At 35.9% G+C, this 14,450-nt stretch overlaps 1 protein-coding gene across 1 annotated transcript in view; it reads right to left on the reverse strand.

The window, feature by feature from the left end:
- The window catches only part of MEIKIN (meiotic kinetochore factor), a 69,038-nt gene that overhangs the window by 40,341 nt on the left and 14,247 nt on the right, over window positions 1-14,450 (reverse strand). Inside the window, exons 6-7 of the mRNA XM_033096921.1 lie at window positions 8,988-9,107; window positions 6,797-6,836 (exon numbers count right to left, since the gene is read on the reverse strand). Coding sequence (XP_032952812.1) covers window positions 6,797-6,836; window positions 8,988-9,107 — 160 coding nt within the window. The remainder of the gene's footprint in view (window positions 1-6,796; window positions 6,837-8,987; window positions 9,108-14,450) is intronic.

Below are 14,450 nucleotides of genomic sequence, written 5' to 3' on the forward strand. Positions count from 1 at the left end.
AGTATTTTTGAAGGGTTCAGTGATGTGATTTCCCTATCCATGGGGCTCTCTCATTTGCTGCTCTTTAGGATCTCCTCAGCTTTTGCATTTGATGACAGAACTCCCAGCCTCTTACAATTAAGTTTACTTTGGTTTTTTGCAGAAGTTATATTGGGCATGATCCCTTTCAAGGTGATCCATACCTGGCTCCCTTCTGTGCATTATGCACAAATCTTTGTTGTGTCAAACTCTGAAAATACACCTAGCTTCCTGTTTATTCTGTCATCATAAAGCAACTAACAGACCCTCTTGCCTTTAGATTTTTCAGGTGTGAATCAGAAACCAAATTCCAGAGGACATACGTCAAACTTTCCAAATGGTTCTCTTGGAGCTTCCTCTCTTGTGTTGAGGTGAGTGAGAAGTCTCCACCTCTCCTATATATGACACCAATAACACTTATCAAAGAAATAAATATTCTTGGTCATTTCATCCTTTCAGTGAATTCTTAACCTTTGCTTAAATAGCTTGGAGCTCGGTAATAGGCTAATGCTACTAGAAGAATTGGATTTGACCCGACCTTTTATAAATCCTACAAAGATGGTTCTACACAGAATAGGGGGTGGAGGATGTTGTCATTTTAACATTGTTTTCATCTACTGTCCAAACTCTAAGACCACATAAAAGTCACACCCTGCTACATTCCTCAAGTTCCTATTTACATATGGAGATCAAGGCTTGGTGGACACAACCACAGAGTTTTACTATTAGTCATAGTATACAGAAAGAACTCAGGATGTGACCCAAGATACATCCCTCCTCCACACCTTCCAGCCTAGAGGATTACTGCAAAGAGAAAGGGGACAGAGGCTTAGGAAACAAGCAGTCAGACAACAGGCACTGACTTTTTTCCTTCAAGCCCAAAATCTGGAGGTGGGGGTAACAGGTGGGAAGATGACATTAGAAGATGCGAAGAGAACGCCAAAAGTAGAGGGGGCATGTGCCAAACTCCCTGTTTAGAACTCTAGGAGGAGACATCTACCCAGGGTGGAAATGCAACATAAAAATAGGAGTCTGGGATATTCAGGCAGAGCAGGAGCCTCAGTTAGCCCTCCTGAGAGTCCCTTAATTCCTGTACTTTATAAACACATACTACGTTCCCAAGGTTCCACATACGAAGGGCAATGCAGAAGGTGGTCAAATTGAGATCCCAAACACCTGACATGGGGCTACTGTGGTGAGGTGACTACCACAAAGGCTGCAGAAAGGCAACCGGGTCAAAGTCTGGGTGCAGGACTTCAATGAGACTCATGAAGTTTGGAGTAGCAACAAAAGCAAAGGTGAGGAAAGACCTCAGGCCCTAAATACAGCCATAAATTCACCAATGACTTGATTGGTAGAGTCTAGCCCAGTTACACAGTAAGTCTTGAAACCTGCTTACTTGAGTACAAATCAGTAAAAATCCAGAGGCAACTTATAGATTTCAGATACTTCAAGCCCCAGCTTCACCCCTCCCACCACCTCTGGCCTGCCTCTATGCTTATACCCCTATATTTAGGATGAGTAATTATTCAAACTGGCATCCTAATGAGAGTAAAAGGGAGCTCTATTAAAAATTGACAGAATAAAAGGCACATATTGGAACTCTTCCAGGCAAATCAAGAGGTATGATCACCTACCTATATGCCATTCTCAGGAATATGAAATGGGGGGAAAAAATCTTAAAAGACTCAGTATTCACTCAAAAGGGACTTTTAACTGAGAGTAACTGGATGGCATTAATAAGTAGGTTTAACTTATAATTTCCCAGTTAAATAAACGAGAAGAGTGATGAGAGCCCATGAGAAGTTTAGATCAGTTACCTTAAAAATAAATAAAGATATATTTTCTTTACAGCTCCAAGTGGTAGGTTTTATTTTTTAAAGAGAGGGTGGCATTTAAGAGAGACCTTAAATACACATAATCAAGCATTACATTACATTTGCTCCATTTCAATACACAGGCAACAGTCATTGAAGTGAGTCTGTACAGACTTATAACAATATAAACAAAACTACGTTTCTCCGTTAGGTACTACGTCAAAATTGTAGGGTTTTAACTTTGCGAATGTGCTACTTAATTAAATAGAATGCCAAAATATCTAATAGATAATAGGTGTTCAAATCTGGTATCATTATTGTCCAAATATCATTCCTTCCTTAAGAATATACTGTATTGCAAATTGTGGAGTCCATCATTAGTTCCTCTGTTGACCCCAATAATTTATCTTTAGAATTTTCACTGTTGTTTACCAAAAAAGAATAATTCACCTAAGAATAACAGTACTAGATTATCTTTTCTTCAGTAATTACTCACCATTTAGAGACAAGCATATTCATAAGGAGGTTATCACACTAATACTACTCTTTTCTCACTCTACACATTCCCAAGGGAAGAACTATGCCTTCAGCCCAGGACTTTTCCCTTGCTCTCCAGGCTGGGATATTCAACAGCTTGCTGGATGTCTCCAATTCAAAATACGGTAGGTATTTTCCAAACTAAAATCGCTTGCCACTTCAACTTACTCTTGGTTTTCTATGTGAATGAGTCACCCTTTACCAGTCTGCTAATTCAGAAGACTGGGACCAACTTAGACACCATCTTCTTTCCTGAACCAACCAATCATTAAAACCTATTGATTACCTCTTGTGAATGAGTCTCAAAATTTTCCTTTATGCTATCCTTGCTGCTAAAGTTCAGATCCTAATCAAGCCTCACTTGAAATGCTATATTAGCCATCCCTTCAATCTAGTCACTTCTTCTAAGCCATCTTTTCTTTGTTGCAGGAATAACTGCTCTAAGACAGAACTATGTTCATGTATATCTTTGTGAAGACGTGGACAACAGACAAGAATTTGGGTTGGGTGATGTAAAAGTTCCACAGAAATCTTCACTCAAAAGCACATCAATCCATATCAAATTATACTACAAGTCTATAGTAATCAAAACAGCATGGTACTGGCATAAAAACACACATAGATGAATGGAACAGAACAGAGAGCCCAGAAATAAAACCATGCCTATATTGTCATCCAATCTACGACAGAGGAAACAAGAATTTACATTGGAGTAAAGACAGTCTATTCAATAAATGGTGCTGGGAAAACTAGACAGATACATGCAAAAACATGAAACTGGACCACCTTCTTACACCATATACAAGAATAAACTCAAAATGAATTAAAAATTTAAATGTAAGACCCAAAACCACAAAACTCCTAAAAGAAAATATACCATAGGAAGTAAACTCTCACACATTACTCTTAGTAAAAAATTTTTACTGATGTATCTCCTCAGGCAAGGAAAACAAAAAAAAATAAAATAAACAAATGGGACAACATCAAACTAAAAAGTTCTTTCACATCAAAGGAAACCATCAACAAAACAAAAAGACATCCTCCTGAATGGGAGAAGATATTTACCAATGATATATCTGATAAAAGGTAAATATCCAATATTTATAAAAAACTCATACAGCTCAACACCAAAAAAAACCCAAACAATCCAATTAAAAAATGGGCAAAGGACCTGAACAGACATTTCTCCAAAGAGGGCATACAGATGCCAATAGACATACGAAAAGATGCTCAACATCACTAATCATTAGAGAAAATAAAATAAAAACCACAATGAGATACCACCTCACTCCTGTCAGAATGGCTAGCATAAATAAGTCAACAAAGAACAAGTACTGGCAAGGATATAGAGAAAAGGGAACCCTTTTGCATTGTTGGTGGGATTGCAAATTGGTGTAGTTGCTATAAAAAACAGTACGGAGGTTCCTCAAAAAGTTAAAAACAGAACTACCTTATGACCCAGCAATCCCTCTCCTGGGTATTTATCCAAAGAAATTCAAAACACTAATTTGAAAAAAATATATGCACCCTTATGTCAACTGCAGCACTATTCACAATAGCCAAGATAAGAAAACAACTGAAATGCTCATCAATAGACAACTGGATAAAGAAACTGTGGTATATTTATACAATGGAGTAGTACTCTGCCATAAAAAAGAATGAAATCTTACCATTTGCAACAACATGGATGGACATAGAGGATATTATGCTAAGTGAAATAAGTCAGACTGAGAAAGACAAAGACCATATGATATCACTTATATGTGGAATCTAAAGAATAGAACAATAAATGGGCAAACAAAACAGAAATAGACTCATAGATACAGAGAAAAACACTGATGGTTGATAGATGGGAGGGGGGTTGGGGGATGGGGAGGGATTAGAAAATACAAATTGGTAATTATAAAATAGTCATGATGTAAAGTACAGCACAGAGAATATAGTCAATAATATTGCAATAACTATGTATAGTGCCAGGTAGGTACTAATCAGGGGGATCACTTCATCATAAGTTAAATAAATGTCTAACCATTATGCTGTACACTTGAAATTAATGTAACATAATAGTGAATGTCAACTGTGATTGATAAATTTTTAAAAGGAAAAAAATTATATTTCCTTGGTTTCCTTGGTCTTAATTTTAGGGTTTCTTTTTACAGCTTTATTGACGTAATTCATATACCACACAATTCACCCACTTACAGTGTATAATTCAGAGTTGTACCACCATCATCACAATCAATTTTAGAACATTTTCATCACTCCAAAAAGAAACCTTGTATCCATTAGTAGTCAATCCCCATTTCTTCCCCAAACCTCCCCAGTCTTAGGCAACCACTAGTCTGTTTTCTGTCTCTACAGATTTGTCTATTCTGGATATCTCCTATGAATACAACCATAAAATATCTGGTCTTGTATGACTGGCTTTCTTAACAGCATAATATTTGCAGGGTTTATCCATGTTGTAGCTTATATCAGAATTTCATTTCCTTGTATTATTGAATCATATTCCATTGTAGATATACAACATTTTGTTTATCCATTCATCAATAGATGGACATTTGGATTGTTTCCACTTTTTGGCTATTATGAATAAAGTTACCATAAACATTCATTTTGTGTGGACATGTGTTTTCATTTCTCCTGGTATACATACCTAGGAATGGATTGCTGGGTCACAGGGTAACATTTTGAGGAACTGCCAAACTATTTTCCAAAGCACCCTCACTATTTCAAATTCCCACCAGCAATTTATCAAAGTCTCAACTTCTCCAAATTCAAGACAACACTTGTTATTATCTATCTTTTTTTATTATAGCCCTCCTAGTGGGTGTGAAGTGGTATCTCAGTGAAGTTGTGCATTTCCCTAATGGACAATATCAAGCATCTTTTCATATGCTTACTGGTCATTTGCATATCTTCTCTAAATATAATGCTGTGTGTCTTGTATAAGGAGGAACCTGTGTAGAGTAGCACATTCTGTGGCATCTACCAGTGTAAAGAGGTAATATCTGCCTTTTTTACTTGCAAATGTCAGTGAATATAATTATTTTGGAGAGTTTGTCTGTTCAGATCCTTTGCCTGTTTTTAAATTGGGCCATTTTTGTTTTTATTGTTGAGTTGTCAGAGTTCTTTATATATTCTGGATACAAGTCCTTTATCAGATATATGATTTGCAAATATTTTCTCTTATTCTGTCTTTTCACTTTCTATATGGTGTCTACAAGTTTGTTTTTAAACTTGTATGGATTTTTATTAGTTAATTCAACCTTTTAAGATTAAGGTGTTACAAAACGTCATTATATTTTACAGAACTACTGAAAATCTTTCAGCGGTTCCCACCACATTCAGGATAAAATAAAAATCTCAGCCCTTAAGTCCATTCATGATCCAGACTGTGACCACCTCCTTGAACTTAGATACCATCTCTCTCCCATATGCCTTACCCTTCAGTCCACATTCCCCAAACCAAACTCCTGATTTTCCCCCAGTAATATGTTTCTCCTCAGTCTTCCCCATCTTAATAAATAGCAACTCCATCCTTCCAGTTGTTCAAGACAAACCTGTGGAGTCAGCCTTGACCATTGCATATTCCACCAGTCAATCAGCAGATCTTGTTAGTTCTGCTTTCAAAATGTATCCAAAATCTGACCTCTTGCTATCTCTACTCTTACCACTCTGGTCTATATTCCAACATCTCTTGTGGACAATTAGGGCAACAGTCTCCTAACTATTATTTCTCTAATTCCTTGCCTCCCCATAGTTTATTCTCAACACAGCAGCCATGGTGATTCTTTGAAAACATAAATCATATCAAGCCATCCATCTAAACCCTTCAAAGGTTTTTCCAACACACTTATACTCACCTACCTGCTTCTCTCATTTCATCTCCTACCTCTCTCCTCTTCCCTCACTCCACTCAGTAGCCTAGGCCTTCTTGCCTCAGGGCCCTGCTCCAGCTATTTCCGCTCTGTGGAATGTTCTTTTCTCCAGTGAGTCACACAGTGAGTCTACCTCCTTATTTAGGTCTCTGACCAAATGCTACCTTTCCAACGATGACTTCTCTGACTACACTACTTAAAATAGAAAATCTCCATCCCAATATTCTTTAGCCCCCTATCTAGTTTTATTTTTCTCTATAGAATTCATCACCATGTAGTACAGTATAAATTTACTTGCTTATTTGTTCATTGTCCATCTCTTCCACTAGAATGTGGATCCAAGGAAGACAGAGATTTTGTTTTTAATCAATTTCATTCACTACTCTGTATCTCCAGCAATTAGAATAGTTCTGGCACATAGTGAGTTTCAACAAATACTGAATAAATGAATACCTGAATTTAGGAGCTAACAATCATACCTTCTTCATAACTATTAGAACATCGAGTTTTGAAAAGCACAAGTTTTAAAATCTTAATTCTTACATTTTTCTCTGGCATTTCTGATCGTCTTCTGAAGAAGTACCTAGGAAAGGAAAAAAAACAACAACAATCTATTAGAAATATAATTCAAACACAGACCAGAGGCTAAAATTACTCTAGGTAAAAATAATATTTCCTCTAAAATACTCAGTGATTACTCAGTTTACTTTTTGATTTTTATTGTTTTATATTGTGTTTTATGTCATCCACATAAATATATTAGTAAACTTATTTTCAAAATACCAAAATAAAACAAAATTATTGCAAAATTTTATGAGACACAGGTATCAATAGCACCTTGTATCTGGATAGTTCTTTACAACTTTTGAAGTCCTTTTACATCTGTTATCTTACTTGACTCTTACAACAACTCTGCGAGGAAAACATACCATTTCACCTCTCCCTGTTTTACATATAAGAAAACAAATAACTGGTCAAGTTGTAAAAGTAATAGCTATATGCCTAGAACTTAAACTCAGGGCTCATGGTTCTTAGTCAAGTACCAAATATATGGATATGCATATTAGTAGATTGATTAGTTAGTTAAGAGAATGACTCCTAGTCAACATTTTACTGCCTAGGTACACTAGGATATTACCAGGAATATAAAAAGCCATGGGCATAGTCTTCTGAGTTACAACCCTCAGCAACTGTAAAACTCTGCTTATATTAAATTAGAATTTTAAAATCCCAAGTTAAATGAAAGTGAAGTGAATGGTGCCTCCCAATCATTGCAAACCATTTCCCTGAAAGGGAGGCTCCCAAAACATAAAGGACTACACTGGATACTTAGCCAGCATCTAATCTGCTTTTGCTGATAACAGTTTCCTGCTTTTTCTTCTGATGGTCCAGACACGGCCTGTGACTCAATGCAGTAAGAGCCTGTTTCGCCCTGGCCAAAGGGACTGTTTAGGGATCAGCATATGAACTAATCTAAGCGAATATGTAAGGCCCATGACTTCTGTTCAAATCATTAGGGAAGAGAAACACTTAGTTCAATGGATGTGAGGCTGTGAGTAGATAAGCCTGAAGCTGAAAAGGGTTGCTATATAAAAGGAGCTTGGCTGAGAGTATAACTGACACAGAGGGATCCTGAACTGAGAGATGGAAAGGAATTGGATCCTATTGACATAATTTGAAACTCCAGATCAAGTTGTATCTGTACCTGATTTTACTGCTGGATTTTTCAGGTACATGTGGTAATAAATTCCCTTTTTAACTTAATATAGTTTGAGATAGGTATTTTTTTTGTCATGTGAAGTAGACAAAGAGCCTCATGGATATACTCGTTAAAGAGACAGATTGTTTCTTTGGATAATTTATTAATATGTCAGCAAAGCTGCCAAACTAAACATAACACAGAAGATAAGGTCTTCAAATACTGTTAGAAATACTGCCATCCAGACAGGAAGAAAGAGGAAGCTATACTTTTCTGAGAATATTTTTTTGTATAGCTATGTCTCTTAGAACCATAATAATGTTTCACATACCTTCATATAGCCCCCTTCCCCCAAATAAATCAACAAAACAAAACAGGATGGGGAACCAAAAATTGAATCCAACACTAACAAATGAATCTAACTATATTACAAGTGAATAACAACTGCACTGAAAGGAGAGGGGAAGAAAAGAACTAAGCTACATAACTTTGGAAAACAGTATTTTGATTGGATATTGTAATGCAAGACAAAATTGCTTTAATCTATTTAGTAAATGTGTTTCTCACAGGGGTCTGGGTTAACAATTATAAAACTTGCTTCTATGTATACTAGAATTAAATACATAAGTAAATAAATAATGGAAGTATTGGATTTTAAACCATAAAACAAAATAAATACACATTAAGTCCATACTGATATAAATAATTGAATAAATGGCAGAAAAGAGTTCTTACACAGTAGAATACCAATTAATAAATGTAACAGGAAATAATGAAATAGAAAATCACCATTAGATGAACACCACAGCAATAACTGTCGAAGTCAAGTTCCTCTGATGACTGGTAGGTAATACCAGTGAATGAAAGTTTAAGGAGAGACTGGATTTACTGAATTTCAAACTACCTTTTTCTAGATATTTATTAACTATAAAGAGAAACTAGTAACATTACAGTGGAGAAAACCAGCAGACATCACCTTAATCAAGTGATGAGGGTTTTCCCTGTGATATGAGAAAAAAGCACGTGAAAACTCACCTAAAATTGAAGAAAGGTTTGAAAACTGTGGTGCCTTCTCTATTGCTACCGCTTTGCTGCTATCCAGAAGAGTGGAATTCTTGCGTTGCACGTGTCCTTCCAACTTGGGACACTCCCAATCTAAAACAGCAGGGGGAAATGGCACAAAACTGAACAGCACATAGTGGCAGGTTACCTTTACAGCCTTCAATTTAGGTCCCCTGCCCAAACCCAGCCATGGTAATTGAAGAAGGTTTGGGGTGAGACAGAGAAAAAAGACAAGCCTTGATGGCATCAGGATAGTAAATAAACTTTGGCCTATTCTTCTGCTCTAATCCACTTTCTTTCATACACTTTTGCCCATGAAGATTATTGATCTAAGGGACAGACTGCATACATGGGAGCTGCCTCTTATATTTTATGATAAGTTTTACCTATGTCCCATTAATTATCATGTCATTAAATAACATACTATTATTTGATGCCAGTTTTAAGCTTTCCATTGACTTCCCACTATGGAAGAATGAGGCTAGTCTCTCTTACATCTCCTTGCTCCTTACCTTTCCCACATTTCCCATTGCCCTCAAACTATTATATCACATATTTATTTAGATCAATATTCAATGTAGACATTATGATGATAAATTGCTATAAAAATACTATTTACTCTTGTGGTATACCATGAGCACCTTTGGGTTTTCCTAGAGTCAATACGTCTTTTGTTTTCATTTTCTCTGTATTTTTCATCGATTTAATCCCAACTCTATGAAATTGTGTAAGTCTATTCTATTTATTCCATTGTCTGGTGTTCTGAAAGTTTCACAATGCTCCATTTTGGTGTTTTTCATGTATTGTACTAGGCACATTGTGGCTCTTTTAACTCAGAAATCTTATTTTTTAGCTATAGAAAATGTTCTTGAATTATACTTTTGATATACTTTTCTTCCCTCTATTTCATTATCTTTTTCTGGAACTCTTGTTATTTGATATTGGATTTCATATACTGCTTTTCCAACTTTTCTTCTCCAGATTGCAATCTTTTTTTTTCTTTTTTTCCCTCCTGACTCTTTTTCCCCGGGAAATCTCCTCAGCCTTATCTTCTAATGTTTGTTTCTACAGAGTTTTCAATTCTGCTATTGCATTTAATTGTTTGCTGAATATTCTTTTTCTATAGCAGCCTATTCCTACTTGATGGATGCAATTTATATTTTCTTATCTCAGTGAAGACATTTTTTTTTACAATATTCCTCTCCTTGTATTTCCGTTTCTGCTTGGTTCCTTTTATTTTTATTTTATTATGATAGGAACACTTACCGTGAGATCTACTCTCTAAATTTGTAAGTGTCCAGTACAGTATTATTAACTATTGTCCCAATGTTGTACAGCAGATCTTTAGAACATATTCATCTCGCAAAACTGAAACTATACAAGTCGAATAGCAACTCCCCCATTTCCCCCTTTCCCTAGGCCCTGGAAACCAACATTCTACTCTCTACTTCTATGAATTTGACTATTTCAGATATCTCATATAAGGGGAATTATCAGTATTTGTCTTTCTGTCACTGGTTTTTTTCACTTTAGTATAATTTCCTCAAGGTTCACCCATGTTGTCATATAGCAGGATCTCCTATTTTTTCAGGCTGAAAATATTCCATTGTACGCATACACCAAATTTTCTTGATTCATTTATCGATGGACACTTAGGTCGTTTCCACACTCCAATGAACATGGAAATGCAGATATGTATTCAAGATTCTGACTGCATTAATTTTGGATAAATACCCAAAAGTGGGATTGCTGGATCATATGGTAGTTCTATTTTTAAGTTTTCTGGGAATCTCCATACTGTTTTCCACAGTAGCTGCACCATTTTACATTCCCATAAAAAGTGTACAAGGATTCATTTCTCCACATCCTTGCTAACACTTACCTTTTTTTTTTTTTTAATAATTACCATCCTAACAGGTGTGAGGCAATATCTCATTGTGGTTGTGATTTGCATCTCCCTGATGATTAGTGATGTTGAATGTCTTTTTATGTACCTGTTGGCCATTTGTAGGTCTGCGGGGAAATGTCTACTCAAGTACTTTGCCCATTTTTTAATCGGGTTATTTATTGTTGTCTTTTTCCTATTAAGTTGTAGGAGTTTCTTATATATTTTGGATACTAATCCCGTATCAGTTATGTGGATTGCAAATATTTTCTCCCTTTTTGTAGGTTGCCTTTTCACTGTTGATTGTTTCTTTTGTTGTGCAAAAGCTTTTTAGTTGTATGTAGTCCCACTTGTCTACTTTTGTTTTTGTTACCTGTGCTCATGGTGTCATATGCAACAAATCATTGCCAAAACCAGTGTCATGAAGTTTTTCCCCTATGCTTTCTTCTAAGAGTATTACAGTTTCTGATAAGTCTTTTGAGTTGATTTTTATGTATGGTGTAAGGTTAAGGGGCCAATTTCATTTCTTTGTTATGTGTATATCCAGTTTCCAAACATCGTTTGTTGAAGAGACTATTATTTCCTCATTGTGTATTCTTGGCATCCTTGTTGAAGATCAGGTGACCATATACATATGAATTTAATTCCGGGCTCTCTATTCTGTCCTACTGGTCTATATGTCTGTCTTTATGCCAATGCCATGCTATTATCTATAAAATATAATTTGCAATAAATCTGAAATCAAGAAGTGTTGATTTACTGTCTAAATATACCATCCATTATTGAAAGTGGGGTTACTGAAGTCTACTATTGCATTGCTGCCTTCAGTTATGTCCGACTTTGCTTTATATGTTAGATACTGTGATACTGAGTGCATATTTATTTATAATTGTTATATGCTCCTGGTGAATTGATCCGTTTATTATTATATAATGTCCTTCTTTGCCTTTGTGATAGTTTTTTACTTTATGTTAATTTTATCTAAGTATAGCCATTACTCCTCTCTTTTGTCTCCATTTGCATGGAATGTCTTTTATCCCTTCACTTTCAGCATATGTGTGTCCTTAAATCTAAAGTGAGTCTTCTGTAGACATCAAATAGTTGGATCTTGTTTTTTTAATTCATTCAGCCACTGTCTTTTGATTGGAGTTTAATCCACTTACAATTAATTATTGATAGGAAAGAAATTACTATTACCATTTTGTTAATTGTTTTCTGTTTTTGTGGTCTTTTTGCCCCTATTTTCCTCTTTTGCTATCTTCCTTTGTGTATTAGTGTCTTTCTTTATATATTGATATGCTTTGATGCCTTTCTATTTTTCTTTTATGTATCTTCTATAGGTATTTTCTTTGTGGTTATAGTTCTTAGATCTGAAACATAGTTTTAACAGTCTATTTTAAGATAGTAACAACTTCAATCAAAAACTCCATTTTAACTTCCCTCCTCACACACACTGTGTGTTTTTGATGTTACAATTTATGTCTTTTTATATTATATACCTATTAATATAGTTTTATAGTTATTTTTAATACTTTTGTCTTTTAACTTTTATACTAGAATTAAAAGTGATTTATATACTACTGTTACAGTACTAAGTATTCTATATTTGTCTACATACTTACCAGGGAGCTTTATGTTTTCAATATGCTTTCATGTTGCTGTTCAGAGTCTTTTGTTCAAATTGAAGAACTCCCTTTAGCATTTCTTATCAGGCACATCTACTGGTGTTTAACCCCTTCAGCTTTTGTTTGTTGGGGAAGGTCTTTATGTCCATTTTTTTAAGGGCTGTTTTGCTGGTTATAGTATTCTTGGTTGATAGTTTTTCTCTTTCTGTACTATTTTGTTACACTACCTTCTGTCCTGTGAGGTTTCTGCTGAGAAATCCATTGATAGTCTAATAAGGGGTTCCCTTGTACATATCAAGTCATTTTTCTATTGCTGCTTTCAAAATTCTCTCTTTGACATTTGACAATTTGATTGTGTCCCCGTGTAGATTTCTTTGGTTCATCTTAGTTGAGGTTTTTTGACAGGATAATTTCAAAACCTATCTTCGAGTTCACCAGTTCTTTCTTCTGCTTGACCCAGTCTGCTGTTGAACCTCAATATTGGATCTTTCAGTTCAGTTTTAGTATTCCTTAGCTCTAAGATTTCTGTTTGATTCTTCTAAAATTTTTCTACATCTTTCTTGAAATTCTCATTTCTTTTATGCATTGTTCTCCTGAGCTCACTGAACATTTTTATGATGATTATTTTGAATTCTCTGTAAGATAACGTACATATATCTCCATTTAATCATTGTCAGTTTCTGGAGCTTTACCTTATTCCTTTTTGGGGGACTGTTTCCTTGTTTCTTCTTTTTCTTTGATTCTTTGTGTTGGTATCTGCACATTAGAAAAAATAGCCACCTCTCACATTCTTCATGAACTGGCTTCAAACAGAGGACTCTCACTAATCAGCCAAACCAGAAATTCTGGGATCCTCTCAAACCTTCTTACTCGTCTAAACCACCATCTTTGTTCTTAGTGGCCACCAGGTATCTAGAATATAGCAGGTCCCATCAGTGCTCTGAGACATGCAAGACGGAAGCCATTTCCTTGGGCAGCTCCCAGAAGTGTTGGATACACAGGCCAACTTTCTCCTTTCCCAGAGAGAAGCTCGGATCTAGGGAATACTTGCATGCTAGACCAAACTACAATCTTTGTTCCCAGTACCCAACAGGATTCTAGTGTATGTCAGGTCCCATCAGCACTCTGAAACAGGCAAGACAGTATCCAGTCCTTTGTGTGGCTCCAGAAAATTTAGAACGTTTGATGTATGGTTCAGTCCTCTCCTTCCCTCCCTAGAGAGAAGCTGGGAGCTGGGGATTCCCTGCCTATTCTATGGCTCTGTGCTGGGGGAAGGGTTTATGGTGACAGGGTGTCTTGAATATTCCTTCTGGCTTTGATGTGGATGGATTTGTGCTTGTCTAGGGTTCAGAAGCCCCTCAACTAACTTCTAGATTTCTCACAAATGGAATTAGTGCATGCATTGCTGTTGAATTGGTGTGTTCATGAGGGAAGGGGGCTTCCTTTTCCAACACCTTTCTGATGTCACTCCCATATTTTGCTTTGTTTTGATCTCTGTTTTATGTTAGAGGTTTCCCCAAAAGTCTGGTGATCCTTGGTTTTCTATCCATATTTAACAGGGAACCTAAAAGGCTAATTAGAATCTCTATGGCCTACTTGTGGTTTGTCACATAGTTGGCTTCACTGCAGGGTGTTCTTGTCAGTTTCATCGAAGGACTACTGAAGTCAGTATCTTTAGATATATTCTTTAAGGTTTCTCAGAATTCTCAAGAAAGTATCTTCCATTCTCTGAACTGGAAGGTTCAAGTCTGGGTGCTAATATTTTGGAAACTGAGCAGAGAAACAAGCTGTTGGGCTGGGATGGGAATTGACATTGGGTGAGCAGGTCCTACAATTTAAAATGTACAATTTCTTTTACTTCTCCCTCTTCTTTGTATCTGAAGAAGTTGGCTTTTTCTGTATAATAAATAACCCCAAAATCTCAGT

The sequence above is a fragment of the Rhinolophus ferrumequinum genome, chromosome 24, assembly GCF_004115265.2.
Source record: "Rhinolophus ferrumequinum isolate MPI-CBG mRhiFer1 chromosome 24, mRhiFer1_v1.p, whole genome shotgun sequence".
In the NCBI taxonomy this organism is placed as follows: domain Eukaryota; kingdom Metazoa; phylum Chordata; class Mammalia; order Chiroptera; family Rhinolophidae; genus Rhinolophus; species Rhinolophus ferrumequinum.